Genomic DNA, 15,817 nt, shown 5'->3' with positions numbered 1-15,817 from the left:
GGAGATACTGAGATAGGAGTGATGTTAGCTTGCTCCACCTTTGCAACGAGTTGCCCGGTGTTGTACCACCTTACCCCAGTCCTGAAGATACTTTCAGGCGCAAACTTTATTTGCTCACATTTGGATAAAGGATTAAACTAAATTTATTATGTTCAGTTGCCTACAGCAAAAAACGCAGTCGCTTGCCGTTTATTCAGTAACCGGAATCTAAGTTATATCAGACTAAATACCTATGAGTTATATTCATTTTGCTGCTTGTTTTTATTGTATAATTATAGTTTTTAATGCCAGCACAAAATAAGAAATCTTTCATACTTCCTTCACTTCATATTGTATCACTATGGAAGATCAATGTCACTATCAATTTTTTGGATAATTATTTTAATCACTAATACATTTTAAAATTCTCCCAGAACTTGATTGAAGATAATTATTTTGTCAAACAATTATTTTATAAATTCATGAAAATCAGAATCTAAAAATGAATACAGCCTCCATCTGTTCCAAATTAAGTTTTCTTTTTTATTCATATAATCTTAGTTCACAGACTGCACGAAGGTTTGCACTTTTAAATTTTGCTTTATAGAGAATCATATGTAAATCTTGAATCACATTATCTAATGCATACTTTTTATAAACGTAATCTGTAGGTTTCTGCATTTCAACTTTCTTGGTTTCCCCCAATCACTACCTATAAATCAAAATAAACGGCAGTTATGAAGTCAACTGTTATGTACATATATTTTGGGTATTATGTGGCAGTTTTGAAGTAGCGATATTTTCTCTACACTTTATCCTTCAAAACGTGTAGGTGCATGCGTCAAGATGAAATTTTATTTCCAAAATTTTCATAACAGAATTAATTTGCCTTTAATGGCTACCCCCCCTCCCAAAATTATCACTACACACACACAAAATACTGCTAGATAGCATATGTGCACTTTCTTTTTGTTTGAATTCATTATTTTTCCAAAATAATTGTACTGTTGCAGTTTTAAGCAAAAGACAAAGGCGAAGAATCTCTGATAAAATACCATTGGATATAAATTTTTGATATTAAAAAGACTCACAATCGGAAACCCCAAGTAATGCAGTTTAACATCCTTTGTTGTTCATTAAAAAAAAAAAAAAAAAAAAAAAAAAAAAAAAAAAAAAAAAAAATTGTTCCTAAAATTAAAACGTGCGCCCCATATAATTTTATTTCGCAAGGAAAGAAAGAAAATGTCATATTTATTTCAATAAATGTTATTTAAAAAATATAAATATTTTGACATAATATTACAATGTAAACAAACGTTTTGATTATTTATTTTCGCACGTGTGAAATTCGTTTTTATTTGGGAAGAGAGACAATAAATAAGTTATTCTTAAGAACATTATGGATTAAACTGACCATATATTTAATCTCTGGATTAAACTGCTAAGTCAGTGATTGGTCAACAAAGGCAAACATTTAGTAAGAGAAAATTTCCAGAGAAGGAGATTGGAATTTAGTAATATTGATAAGAACAATAGTCCGGTAGTGCAGCAAAAAAGGGTCAAATATCGTAGAAAAGTAAAGAAATTCCAAGTAATACAGTGCACATAAAGACAATAATCCATTAACGGCAGGGGGGGGAATAATTGCATTTTAACAGATAGAATGCTGATGAAGTTTCATCAGCATTCTACATTTTTATTAGGTCAAAGGGATTTTGGATATATTTGCAAATAGATATATCCAACATAACTTAGCCAGTTTTGTTGTAAAAAGTGCCACATTTGAAGAAATATGAGTGGCATAATAATAAAATAGAAAATTCATAATGCTTCAGAATAACCTGATAATTTTGATAATAGCAAAACAAGATGAGACACATCTCGAGAAATCTATTACTGTCATATGTATCATATGTTATAAATTATAATTATTATTGCGAAAAAAAAATTATTATTTTCAGAATACATGAATGTATCAAATGTAAAGAAATGTATGTAATATTGTATGATACGTAAACAAATGTAAGTAATGTAGTTTCATATGTAAACAAATGTATGTAATGTTGTATCATACGTAATCAAAACTATGTAATGTATGTATCATATGTAATAAATTACTATTATTATTATTATTAAAAAAATTATTAGAGTCCTTTTAATTATGAGGTCTATAAAGATATATTTAATAAATTGGTTGTATTTTTGTGTTTTTAATTAAATAAACTAGTTTCATTTTGCCACAGATGGTTTTTGCTTCTGAACTACCGGACTATTGTTCTTATCAATATTACTAAATTCCAATCTCCTTCTCTGGAAATTTTCTCTTACTAAATGTTTGCCTTTGTTGACCAATCACTGACTTAGCAGTTTAATCCAGAGATTAAATATATGGTCAGTTTAATCCATAACGTTCTTAAGAATATTTCACCCTGTGATTTCCCAGAATCCTGTTAGGAAAGAACAGGTCGCTGAGTACTGAACTTGCGATCATTTTGAAACACGTTTCTGAGACAACAGAGGTTTTTCTGTGTGCTGCTGCTATTTGTATTAATTAATGGGTAAGAGCAGATATAGAAACTGCTCTTACCCATTAATTAATACAAATAGCAGCAGCAGCACACAGAAAAACCTCTGTTGTCTCAGAAACGTGTTTCAAAATGATCGCAAGTTCAGTACTCAGCGATCTGTTCTTTCCTAACAGGATTCTGGGAAATCACAGGGTGAAATATTCTTAAGAACGTTATGGAAATACATATATCACATAAACAGAGCATTTGGGTGCAATTTTATTCCACTTGTGTTTCCACCACTCTCACATCCATTTGATTTTCAAGTTTATTATTATTTATAAATTAAATTGATTTTTCAGTTCATTTTTTTCTGCATCAAGATTCTAATTATTTTAGGGTAAATGTCGAGTAAAAAATTGGATGGTAGCGAGCATAGCAAGTTATGTTACTATTGATTGCTTCTACGTTTTAACTAAAGCTGGAATTATTATGCTTATTACTGCAACTTAAAAAAATCAAATCTGGAGTTGAATAAATCTTAATAATTGTGTGATAAAGTTGGAACTGAATTAATCCTATATATATTATATGCTTTTTATGTGAATCCCAGGCCTCCAGTAAGTAAGGTGGTCTCGCACTAGGCGACAAAATTTACCTTTCACCTAAAGTTGGGTGGTTGGAAAGTAGATACGTTAACCATTTTGTCAACCAGGGAGGCATACTGTGTATGTTACTGCAAACTGAAACGTTTTATATTTATATTTAGATCTATGTTGTAATTCCATAAATATAATATTTGCTACACTTTTTATTACCGTAAATTCAAAATTTTTAGTGAGAATATGAGAACAAGAAATCTTTGGTCACTGATGGCTGACTTTAGAAGAAGCTTCTACTTAACCTTATGCTTAAGAATTCTGCCTATAACAATAGGCACAATGATAATGTCTCTGTGAAAGGAACAACAGACAATAGAAATAAACTGTTTTCAAGTTGAATAAAGTCTATGTTAACATTCACTCTTGAATTCAAAAAGAATCAACAATTATTCTCTTCTTAACAAGCTCCCCTTTCAAATATACTGTGGATGTTAATTCTATTAGTAACTCTGACCACATCTCATATAAGTCTCCTCTGCCATAGAACAACCTTTACCCAACAATTCTCTGTCTTGTCCTTTGTTATTACAAGGATGGCAAATGGGATGATCTACATGACTTCTATTCCTCCTTCCCAATCTCCAACCATGGCTTCAGTTCTAATTCAAACACCTGCTCAGATCAAATAACAGAAATCATCCTCACCAGAGTGAAGGCATATACCTCATTTCATCCTAACTTCCCAGCAACCATCAAAACCTTGATTCTCAAAAAAAAAAAAAAAAAGTGTGCCAACACAGAAAAGTAAAAAATTCAACACATCACGAGCAGCTGAAGACCAAAACTCCAGCTGCTCGCTCCATCTATATCACACCTCACAACAGCTGTAAAAGAACCATCAATAAATCTAAATCATATTTTGAAAGGGCCAAATGCTGCAAACCTGCCACCTGTCCAAATGGCCATTGAGCCTTCTGGTCCAATTGGGTGCAATTTTATTCCACTCGTGTTTCCACCACTCTCACATCCAGATAGTACCATAGTAACCTCACCCAAAGACAAGGTTGATTTACTGCCATCACTCTTTTCTTCCAATTGCTGCACTCATGACCTGGGCAAAGTTTCCTCCACTCCACCAAGAACTGCTCTCTCTCCATATCACTCTAATTTTCTGCTAGAAAGAAATCTGAAATCCTTAATAACCTAAACACAAACAAGACATCATTTGGTCCTGATGGAATCCCACCTATCGTGCTAAAAACTTGTGCCTTAGATCTACCAGTGCACCTACTATTTCAACACACCATGCAGTGCTCAAACATCCCAAGCTTCAAAATCTTCAAACCAATGCTCTCTATTGCATTTTTCAATGGAGAGAGAGAACAACTGGTCACCATTAATGCTACAAAAAAAATAGTCAAAAAAGAATATCAACCTAATTTTCCTTAATTTCAATAACAGACAAATCACCAGAGTAGTAGAACTCTATCTCTCCTTGCAGTGACATTCACATCTAGCCTTTCCTGGAATGAACACATCAAATCAATAGTTTATTCAGTATCCAAAAAACTGATGTTATTTTCCAGTCAAGATGATATTTTCACCCCTCCACTACTAAGTTTGTACAAATCCCAAATCCATGTATTCTTAGAATGTTACTCACATATTTTGGGAGTGGTGCACCTAGAACCTGTCAAAAAAAATTCTTGATTCTGTCCAGAGGAGAACAACTTGGCTGAGAGATCATCTACCCCTTTCTCTCTGTAACACTTCAAGCATTATCTCACAGATAGTGTTTCACTATCTTCTTTCTCTTCTTTCACTTCTTTCTCTGTATTGCATGCTTAATCCCTTCATTCATCCATTTCATATCGATCTAATTTAACTTTCTGATCCCTTGGAATACAAGGTAGTAGTTTAACAATTTTTGATCTACTATAGGTACTATAGGTTTCATTTAATTAATCCCTCAAGTAAAATGAATCATGCTATTTGTTATTTCCTTATCCTTTTCCTATACTTTTTTTTATTGCATCTGCATCTATTCTTTGAAACAATTCTTCCTCATGTGTTTTCAACTACAACCTCCAGCTTTTTAAGAAAAATGTCAAGAGATTTCTTAACCCCACCCACACAGGGTATTAATGTGCTATAAATTTTTTATCTCGTGTGTAATTGAAATATATGACATACATAATAACAAATAGCATGATTCATTTTACTTGAGGGATTAATTAAATGAAACCTATAATAGATCAAAAATTGTTAAACTACTACCTTGTATTCCAAGGGATCAGAAAGTTAAATAAGATAGGTATGAAATGGATGAATGAAGGGATTAAGCATGCAATACAGAGAAAGAAGGCATTATGGAGGCAACATAAGATGAGTAGAAATAATCAACTCATCATATGTTGATGAGTGGATTATTTAAGTAAGGGCAGCAAAAGTGTGCAGTATGAGAAGCAGTTAGCTAATGAAAAAAAAAAAAAAAGCCTAGGGAATTCTTTCAATATGTAGCCAGAAGAAAAAAAAAATTATGATAGTATGACACCGATTGGAGAAAATGGTATATTGAGAATATAGTTGAGATATTTAATGAGCAGTTCATAAAGGTGAAATGTGATATCATGGAGAATTTGAGAACAGTGGATGAGGAGAGGCTGTCTGACTGTGAGTGAACGAGAGATATATGGAGAATTGAGCAAAATTGATGTTAATAAGGATGTGAGACTTGATAATTTTCACCACGTATTTTGAAGGAATGTGCCAGGGAATCGACATCTATCTTGGCATATTTGTTTAATATGAGTCTTACGCTGGGTCAAGTTCCAAAGGACTGGAAGGGAGGGAAGATTGTACTGCTTAATAAGGGAGGTGAGAGAACTCAAGCATCAAATTATAGGCCAATATGTGTGTTAAAGTATTGGAGAGGCTAATGAGAATCAGGATCCAGAATTGGGTTGACAAAAGTAGCATTATCTTTGAAGGACAGTACAAATTTGCTAAAGAGAGGTCATGTTTTAGTAATCTACTTATTATAATAAGGTGACAGATACTTTATATGAGGTAGATAGATGTACAGTAGTACACTTAGATTTTGCAAAGGTTTTTGATAGATTACCACATGATAAGTTGATAGTCAAACTAGAGCAGAAAGGGATAGATATTACATCAGTGCAATGGATTGAAGATTGGCTATCTGACAGGTATCAGCAAAGTTGTGTATGGAGGAGCAATAAGCCAGAAGAGAAAAATCGCTAGTGGTATGCCTCAGGGGTCTGCTTTAGTGCCCTTGCTGCTTAACCTGTATATTAATGATGTTGGAGAAGATTTGAATGGGGATATTCAATTGTTTGCAGATGATGCAAAGGTGGGAAGAACTATGAGGAATAGAGCAGATGTTATCTTATAAGAAGACTTGAATAGATTGAGTGAAAGGTATTACAATTTGTAAAACAAAGATGTGATGTAGAATTTACTCTTGGTAGGATATATTGTTGGAGGTGGAGGAAATAAAAGATCATCTAGTTTTCAAAAAGGATGGAGAAATATTGGAAAGCATCTAGAGGCAATTGATTAAAGGTAGTTTCTGGTTCTGGAATACTAAGTATGAACAAAGGTTGAAAAAATGCAATAGATAGGAGAAAGAGGGAGTGATATGATAGAGATGTACAAGTTGGTAAGGGCTGTTATAGGATTAACATTGAAGAGATTTTTTCATAAAATGGTGAGAGATGAAGAGAATAAGACGTTATCCCTGAAAGCTATATAAGGTGAGTGCTAACAAGGGAGTGAGAAGCAGGTTTTTTTTGCATGGAGAGTTATGATTGGAATGCTTGTTTGAGGGTGTAGTGTCTGCAGAGAATTTGAATGTATTTAAGGCACAGTATGATGAGCTGTGTGTATGACAGAGACTTGCCACAATGATGATAATAATATTTATACAAAAATCTCAATGAGTCATCCACTGATCTATCAAAAAGGCAGTTGTGTCTTCTTTCTCACAAAAAGAATCTCATCTATCTTTCCTTCACTTTACCTCCTACATATTTTAAACTCTAAAGAACAGTAATAGATTATTTTATTAAAAGCACATTTCTCTATATACTCAACATAATATTTCTAATCTCTCTATTTTATATATATATATATATATATATATATATATATATATATATATATATATATATATATCTTCTCTTCTCTCTCGTAGTCCTAAATGGATTGTTGGGTCACTCATGGCTGGTAGGTGATATTCTTTGTTAGCCTCCTCCAATCATCTCGGTCTCTTGTTCTTGATATCAGTTGAGAAAGGGAGGAATTTATCCATTTTTTGATGTTATCAGTCCATTTTTAATTGAGATCGGCCCTTAACCCTCGATCCCGGAACGATTCCTTCTAGTGCTTGCTTTGGAATACCATCAGGCCTCTCCACATGTCCGAACCATTTCATCTGTCTTCTGATGACTGTCAGGATATTTTCCCTTTTTTCCCTGTCTACTGAATCAATCAGTTTTCAGACATTTTCAATGGTTTCGTGAGCAGTATAGGGAATTCTCAAAAGTCTTCTGTAAGTTTTCATTTCAAAGGACAGGAGTCTCCTCTCATCTTCTTTCAATAAAGTCCAGGCCTCACAACCATACAAGAGGACAGAATTCACCAAAGTGTCAATTAGTCTTAGTCTGGTTGTGATTGCTATTCTGTTATCTCTCCACAATGGTTTTAACTTCTGTAGGGCCACAGTTGCCTTAACAATTCGGTATTTAATGTGAGTTTTTGAGTGACCATCTTGACTCAACGTGCTTCCTAGATAAGTGAACTTGTTTACATTCTCAATTTGTATCTTTAAGAGTTCAGTGTCTGATTTTGAGGTTATCATTGTTTTTGTTTTTTGCAGGTTTATGTATAATCCATAGTTTTTAATGTTCCGAAAACGCGGCTGATTATCTCTTGTAATTCTTCTTCACTTTCTGCCAGAAGATCGATATCATCTGCAAAATGTAAGTTGTTTATTTTTAATCTGCCAACTATCATTCCAGTGTCATATTCATGAAGAGCTTCATCAATAACATATTCCAGAAAACAATGAAAACGAAGAGGGGACAAGATGCATCCCTGTCTTACCCCCCCCCCCCATTTTGCCTGGAACGGTTCACTGCTGTAATTTTTAACTTCAATTCTCATATCAGATGAGGAATAAAGAGCTTTAATAATCCTAATGATTTTATTGTCTATACCATACTGTTCTAAAATTTTCCATAATGCTTCATGCCATATTGAGTCAAAAGCTTTGAAGGTCTAAAAAGTTGTGACAAATAATTTTGTTATGTTCCATGTATTTTTCACCTAGTAAATATATTGTAAAAATATGGTTGATCGTACTTCTGGAAATCTGCTTGTTCATCTGATAGTCTGCTTTCTATTTTCTTTTCAATTCTTTACAATAATATTTTTAACAGGATTTTGCTTGGATGGCCAATAAGGCTTACTGTTCTATAGTTGCTACATTTATTGTTGTTTCCCTTTTTAGGAATAGGTACAAGGACAGAAGTCCGCAATCAGAAGGCCAAGTCTCTGTGTTCCATACATCGTGGAATAAATTTAGCAAGGTGTCTATGATGACGTAACCTCCTTTGCGTATCAGTTCCATTGTAACACCATCAATTCCTGGTGATTTTTCTATTTTTGAGGAGCTAACTGCTGCGATGACTTCTTTCAGTATTAGGTAATCTCCTTCCTCCAAACCTCCTGGCAAAATTCCATCCAAAATATCGCCAGTCAGTCAGTTGGGGGATCCTTTTGAAAAAGCTTGGTTGCGTAATATCTATATATATATATTACATAAGCTTATATATATATATAAAAAACATACAGACAAATCAGCCTTGAAGAACACACAATTTACAGACAAAATATACTAGTGGTGGTGGTGGGCAGTAGACGCATTGGTGTAGGTGATATGGTTTGTGGCAGTTTGTTGTAATTGGTGGATTAAGTGGTGGAGATGGAGAGATATAGAGTAGATGCCCTCCCTCAATGAGTCTTTGGACTCCTTGGAGGTGTCCCATAATAATAATATTTATATATATATATATACTCAATATTTTTAATCTCTCTCTATTTTACACACACACACACACACACACACACACACACACACACACACACACACACACACACACGCATATGCTGGCAACTAATAGTGAGCTATCCAATCTCATAAAAGAGGTGGTAGTTACTTCAGCCATAACTGAACATCCAAAATCTGTAAGCTGAACTGGCTGCACTAAATGAATAGCGTACTCTCTCCAATAACATGTTGCAGGTCCAAATTCCACAGTGGCAGCAGACATGAATATTTGTGAATAGCTTTAAGTGGTAAATGAATTTTACTGCAAGACCATCACTACCCTGCTTATTGGAGGCCTGAGTAGCTTGAAAAAGTTCCATACTTAGTCTCTTTGAATAGATTATATAACACACTTAGACTAACCATAATACTAATGTACTATAAATTTACCATCTTTCAAAAACAATCCAAAATTGACAGTGTAGATAAATACATGAGGCATATAGCATATTTTGTTTTTAGCTAACAGATGAGTGCTGGCATAAAAAAGGTCTAATATGCTCAATAAATAAATTGTGACTTTCAGATGTCATGCAAAATGAATATCCAAAATCCAGATTAACATTCTGACATGTTAGCAAGCCTGGATGTGACATCATTATTCACAAATATATCAGTTGAAGAATGCATTTCTTACTTAGAACAGCTATTTCCAGCAGATACTACAAAACTCCCAACTGTATATTCAATTCTCCTCCTTCAAATGGACAGAATACCTATATCTAAAAATATGTTATGCTATTGACTCTGTTATCACCACCAATCAAAAACTTATACATGAAACAGTTTGAAAAGGCAGTGATCATTTCCAAAAATATCCTGGTGTCTATAAGATCTCCTGCAGCAAAGCTTACATAGAAAAACTGAAAGAAATTTTGAAAGAGAAAAATGAATACCTCAGCAACACAACTCAAAAACACAAGAAAAACGGACTCTTCCTTCCTGATTTATAATTGCATGTAGATCTGCACTTTACTGAAGGAGTCTGAAACCAAATTTGATGGAATAGGATATAATCATTATTCCTGTAATGTCCTAGGTCAATTTATCTGTTTGAGACCAGCTAACTCACCATTTGATTGAAAACTTCTTCACAGCTGGGATTAGTACCTGGATCTTTCCAACCAAATGGCCTGTCTGAACCAACTGAGCTACAGACTTTATTCAAGTCTTACATGCCTTAAAAGATAAGATAAATTTACTAAGGATCACAGGCTCAAGTCAGGAATTATTATTATTATGGGCGACTCCAGGGAGTCCTTAGACTCATCAAGGGAGGTCCTAAACATCATGTCCACACAACTATTCGGCATTCTCACAGTATCTATCATACCTTGCCTTGAACTCATTCACTGTCATAACACCCACAACAGACTCTGGCAGCTTATTCCACTCATTTACCACTCTGAAAGTAAAGAACCCAGCTCTAACACCATTGCTAACCACACTCTTGCCCAGCTTCCATAGATTATCTCTGTTGACCAATTTTGTTTCCTGTCAACAAAAATTTTGTTTCCATGTTCCATATGTCAGTTAAGGTACCCATTGCAAGCCTAGTGTTTGCAGCATGACCATAGGCTTTTTGAGCATCTATAAGTTAAAAATATGGAAGTGATTATTTAAAGTTATTATTATTCAGAACCTCCATGGAATCACAACTAAAAATCTGAATGATGTCACATTAAAGAGCATGATGATGATGATAAAATGAGAGCAAGCAATGTTTTAAAATCAATCTGAAATTTTCAAATGCCTTTCTTAGATGAAAAATAAAAATAAAAAAATAAATATATATATATATAAAATACACACACACACAAGAAGGAAGATGTTAATTTATGTGTGTTAATGTATGTCATATTAATGTGTGTGGTTTTATTGACATCTTGTCAATAAAACCACATACAATAATAACTAGGATCATCAGGAATTACCTACCTGATTGCTGCAGTTATACAGAGAATCAAAGGACATGCTGGTATAGAATTTTTATAGTATTTTTAGAAGAAGGTGTTTTGCCCTGAGTGATGTTAAAAATAATACTTTGCAAATTTTGCACATAAGTTTGGTCAAATAACCCCCCCCCCTTCTTTTTTTTTTGAGAAAGGCATTTTTAAATTATGTCAGAAGTGACAACAGTTATATTGATTTCATGGACTCTAAAAGGTCGGATGATATGGCTATTATCTGATACAAGTAGCTAATCTATAGTATCAAAAGAAAACCACCAAGAACTAACAAAAGAGTAACATATTCACACTAAAATGTATGAACATTTTTGATATTTCTTCACTTACAATTTAATGCTACTCATCTCACAATTCATTTCACTGACTGCATGATAGAAGTAGCACCATCACATAAATAACCTGTGATCGAGACAAGGGAAAAATTTGAGAATAAGGAAATGACTGAAATAGAGAACATAAAAACATTAATAATTATAAATAAATAAATAAAAGCAAATACACTTACCTAAACTTACAGAAGGCTCTAGAAGCTTTAACCCTGGACCAGTAATGTCATGCTGCCTGAGGAATTCTAACACTGGTGCATTTTCTGGAAAAGTTTCGGTTAAGCATACAAGCCACTTTCCATTTATTCTTCTACATAGTTCTACTTCTAGTACATTTTCCAACATTAAATTCTGTAATTTCTCCACAGGCACCGATGTGGGGCAGTGATCAAATGCACATTCAATTCCTTGCATAGACAAATTAGCAAATTTTGGCAACAGTTTTTTAATATTTTTTATTTCAGTGGTTTCTCTATTGCCAAAATCTATAAAAAATACTTTGTACAAATCACCTTCTAGACACTCAACCTTTGCTCTATAATATACACCATCTTCAGAAAATTTAGCACATACTATGTGTCCTACTTCTGGGATAAAATTTTCACAAGCAGATACAGAATAGAGTTCATTCATCTGGTCTTGCAAAGTGTCAAGTTCATGTGTACATTTTGTAAGCTGACCAAAAAAGGCAGATGATGAAACAAAAGCTGTAACATAAATTCTTTCTATTTTTGATAACACAGGTGGTGCAATATTGATATCTATTACTTTCTCAAATCCTTTCCTTATTTCAGTATTGATATTTATGTGAGGATTTACCACCATGTTATGTAGACTAACTATGTAAGTGCCATTTGAAGCTAAACATTTGACTTCTGCAACAAGGGTTTTCTCCAGGGTTAATTCTTCAAAATGCTCTATCCATGTTTTTGAAGTTAAAATATCTGAAGGAATTTCATCAATTTCAGCCAAAGAACATTTATAAGCTTGTAATGGCAATTCTTGTAAACTTGGATTAAGCCTCCTTATGTTATCAACAGATGTCAATTCAAAATTACCAAAATCAACAAACCATGCTTTAATGTTGCAATTAACAATGGATACAATCTGAGAACGGTACCATTCTCCATCTTCAGAATACTTAGCACTTACTGGTAGTCCAACTGAACAGGTTTCTAATGTCAGTTGACCAGCTGTTAAACCACTCCCTTGATAAAATAGCTGCATAGAATTCATAACTGAATCAATCTTTGGAATATTCTGCTTTAACTGAAAATAGAATTCTAAGGGACTTTGCACATATGTAATACACACTTCATGGGCTGATCCAACTTCTAGAGGCACATATTTATACTGATTACAATTTTGATTATTTACCACATTTGAATTGATTAAATCTGTAATATTTCTACTTTCATGATACAATGCAACAACATAAGAACCAGCCTGATGTGCCAGTATTCGGCATGAAAACACCCTGTCAGTAGCTATTCTCTTTAGGATCTCAATATCAAAGGCCTCTGATACTCCAAGGATGCATTCTACTGCTTGTGTTGGAAGAGCTAAAAAATCTCTGGGAATTGGTTTTAAGTCTGCAATTGCTATAACTTGTGAATTACCAAAGTCAACAAATAAAACACGACAATTAGTCTTATCCACAATACCTTTAACTAATGCCCTACAATACACATTATCTGCACTGTTCTGTGCAATACAAGGCATCCCACATGATACCTGTTCAAATGAGCATATTCCTAAATGAGTAACATAATTCTTTATGCCTTCCATTAATGCATTTAGCTCACGTTTACTTGATGCAAATTGAATGTAAATCTTTTGAGGTGATTCAATATGTGAAATGTATACATCATATGCTTCAGTTTTTTTCAGAGGTATAGCTTGATATGTTTCACCATTGTAAACAGGAAAAGGAGTTGCTACTGGTGGTACAGAAGGTTTAAAAATACCTAAGCCCTTTTCGTGCATTAATTGGGCAAGAAGCATATTTGTACCAATTTCTACCACACGAAGAACAATCAAATTTTCATACCTTCCAACTATTGTCCCTATAATATCTCTAAATAATAACCTTTTCTCACAAAAACGAATGGAATCGTTTGGCCACTGTTTCCAATCGACAGGAAAAACATCAGCCAAAATACATTCCACCGCTACAGCATTCCAACGTGATAAATAATCATCTCTACATATGTCTGAAATAGCAACAATTTCACTGCTACCATAATCTATCCACCGCACACAAACCCGAGCGTCATCACCAACTTCATATGGCAATATACATGCACGGCACCATCTCCTCATTCGTGGGGAAATAGCACAATACATCACTGCTGGATTTAAGTCACATCGGCGCAGATAACCACGCTGAGTTTCATATGTTGGTTGTCGCTGAACAAGTGTATTGTCAATGACTTCCACTTCGCGAAATTCCATCTGAACCCATACTTTTATGTAATTTGAATGGGCTTCCACATGAGTCACCTTCATTTGTTTACCATCGGGAATATTTTGGAATGACATTTTGTAACTACGCCAAATTTATATATAACAAAACCGACTGTTATTAAACTGATGAATCATATTAACTTCACATAACCCAAGCATATTACCGTACCATGGCAAACACCAACATTAAAAAAGTCAAAACCATTTTCAGTCTAACCTTAATTACAATGCCAAGATCCATGACGACTCTGCGAACGAAACAGAAACCACACACTAGGTGGCGTGTCAAATAAGAAATAAGCCCTCTCACTAAGAAGAACATAAGTCAGGGTTCATCACGTCGAGAATTAGGTGTATGTCATTGTTCTTCCGCACAGTGGCGCACCCAGAGGGGAGGACAAGGGGACCGGGCACCACATATAAAAAAAGGAAAAAACACTAAAAAATTTTCTAAAAATCTCTTCCTAACTAAAATTCATTTTTTTTTTAAATTAAGGGGATATTAAATCCCACATTGTTTTAAAACCGAATAAGAAACTCAAAGATTGGAATCATCCCCTTAATTTAAATAATATTTCAAAATCAAAATCAGCTAACGCCTTTTTATTCCCGTATACGGGGAGTAAGCGAGGCCATTTAGCCCTATCTTCACTGGTACCAATCAGAGATAGATGGCCCAAGGCTATCACTAATTAAGCGGTACTCAGTGAAGAGAGACGGCTCAAATGTGCCGCCATCTCGTGGTCCTTAACCATAACACAATATATTTAATGTCTGAAATAATGTGGGTTCTACGGTCGATTTTCTTGAGTTTACAGGACGAAAAACCCGAGTTTCCGGGAGGAAAAACCTGCTTGCCCGTGCAAGCGATCGACTAACTCGGGAACCGGTCGAAAAAAGGCTTAGAAAAATTTCCTCTAGTCGCCGACTAGACTCGAAACCAAGTCTTCCTTCGTGCGGCCAAGCGCCGTGGCTGGCAAACGCCACATCCACTGAGTTACACAGGCTAATATTTATATCGGCGAAATGAAGCGTATTGGCTCTTTATATTTAAGTCATTTTTTTATTTATGTTGTGTCGTGTCTGCTATATCTATACTAGTTATGAATAAGCGATCATTGCAGATGCCCAGTCATAGTCGCATGCGATGCGTAGTGTGTATTCGCAAATCGTCTACTCAACTCGCCCCCCCCCCCAAGGTTTAAATCCTGAGCACTCGACCCCCTCCAAGATTAAATCCTGAGTGCGCCACTGCTTCCGCACATGCTAAAATGAAACAAACGTTCCCAGATCTGAAACAAAAGCTTCACTACTGGCAGACAAGTCTAATAAATTAATATTCTTTTTTAATATTTCCGTCCCTAACTAGTTTCCAAAATAAAATATATTACGTATCATATATATCATGGATAGGGAGTTGAAGTTTAGGGGGCACATTGCAAAAGTGGCTAAATCAGCTCATCAAATCACTTGGTTACTGAAGAATACTTTGACGAGCAGAGACAAGCAAGTTATTGTTCCTCTGTATCGAGCCTTGATAAGACCCCATCTTGACTACTGTGCCCAGATTTGGGAAGGCGGTGGAGAGGAATACAGAGGGAATGACCAAGATGATAGCAGGTCTATGGAATGAACCTGATAAGAATAGGTTGAAGATTTGTGGGTTGCAGAAATTGGTTTATAGGCGGAAAAGGGGTGATATGATTGAGACATTCAAATTACTGAAGGGTTTCTATACGATTAATTCAGAGGATATATTTAAAAACAGGACTGGTGGTGGGAGGAACAGGGGCCATCCATGGAAACTGAGCAAGAGTGTAGTTAGCAAGGGTGT

The 15,817-nt window shown here is 34.6% G+C and overlaps 1 protein-coding gene across 1 annotated transcript in view; it reads right to left on the bottom strand.

Annotated features, from left to right (window-relative positions):
* Positions 1-14,156, bottom strand: part of LOC150101078 (uncharacterized) — a 169,952-nt gene extending 155,796 nt beyond the window's left edge. Inside the window, exon 1 of the mRNA XM_090402159.1 lies at positions 11,697-14,156. Within this exon, the coding sequence (XP_090258285.1) occupies positions 11,697-14,058 (2,362 nt within the window). The 5' untranslated portion in view covers positions 14,059-14,156. The remainder of the gene's footprint in view (positions 1-11,696) is intronic.
* Between the last annotated feature and the right edge of the window lie 1,661 nt (positions 14,157-15,817).

The sequence above is a fragment of the Typopeltis vanoorti genome, chromosome 12 (assembly GCF_054136105.1).
Source record: "Typopeltis vanoorti isolate ZY-2024b chromosome 12, IOZ_Tvanoo_1.0, whole genome shotgun sequence".
NCBI lineage: Eukaryota > Metazoa > Arthropoda > Arachnida > Uropygi > Thelyphonidae > Typopeltis > Typopeltis vanoorti.
This window is presented reverse-complemented; position numbering and strand designations above follow the sequence as displayed.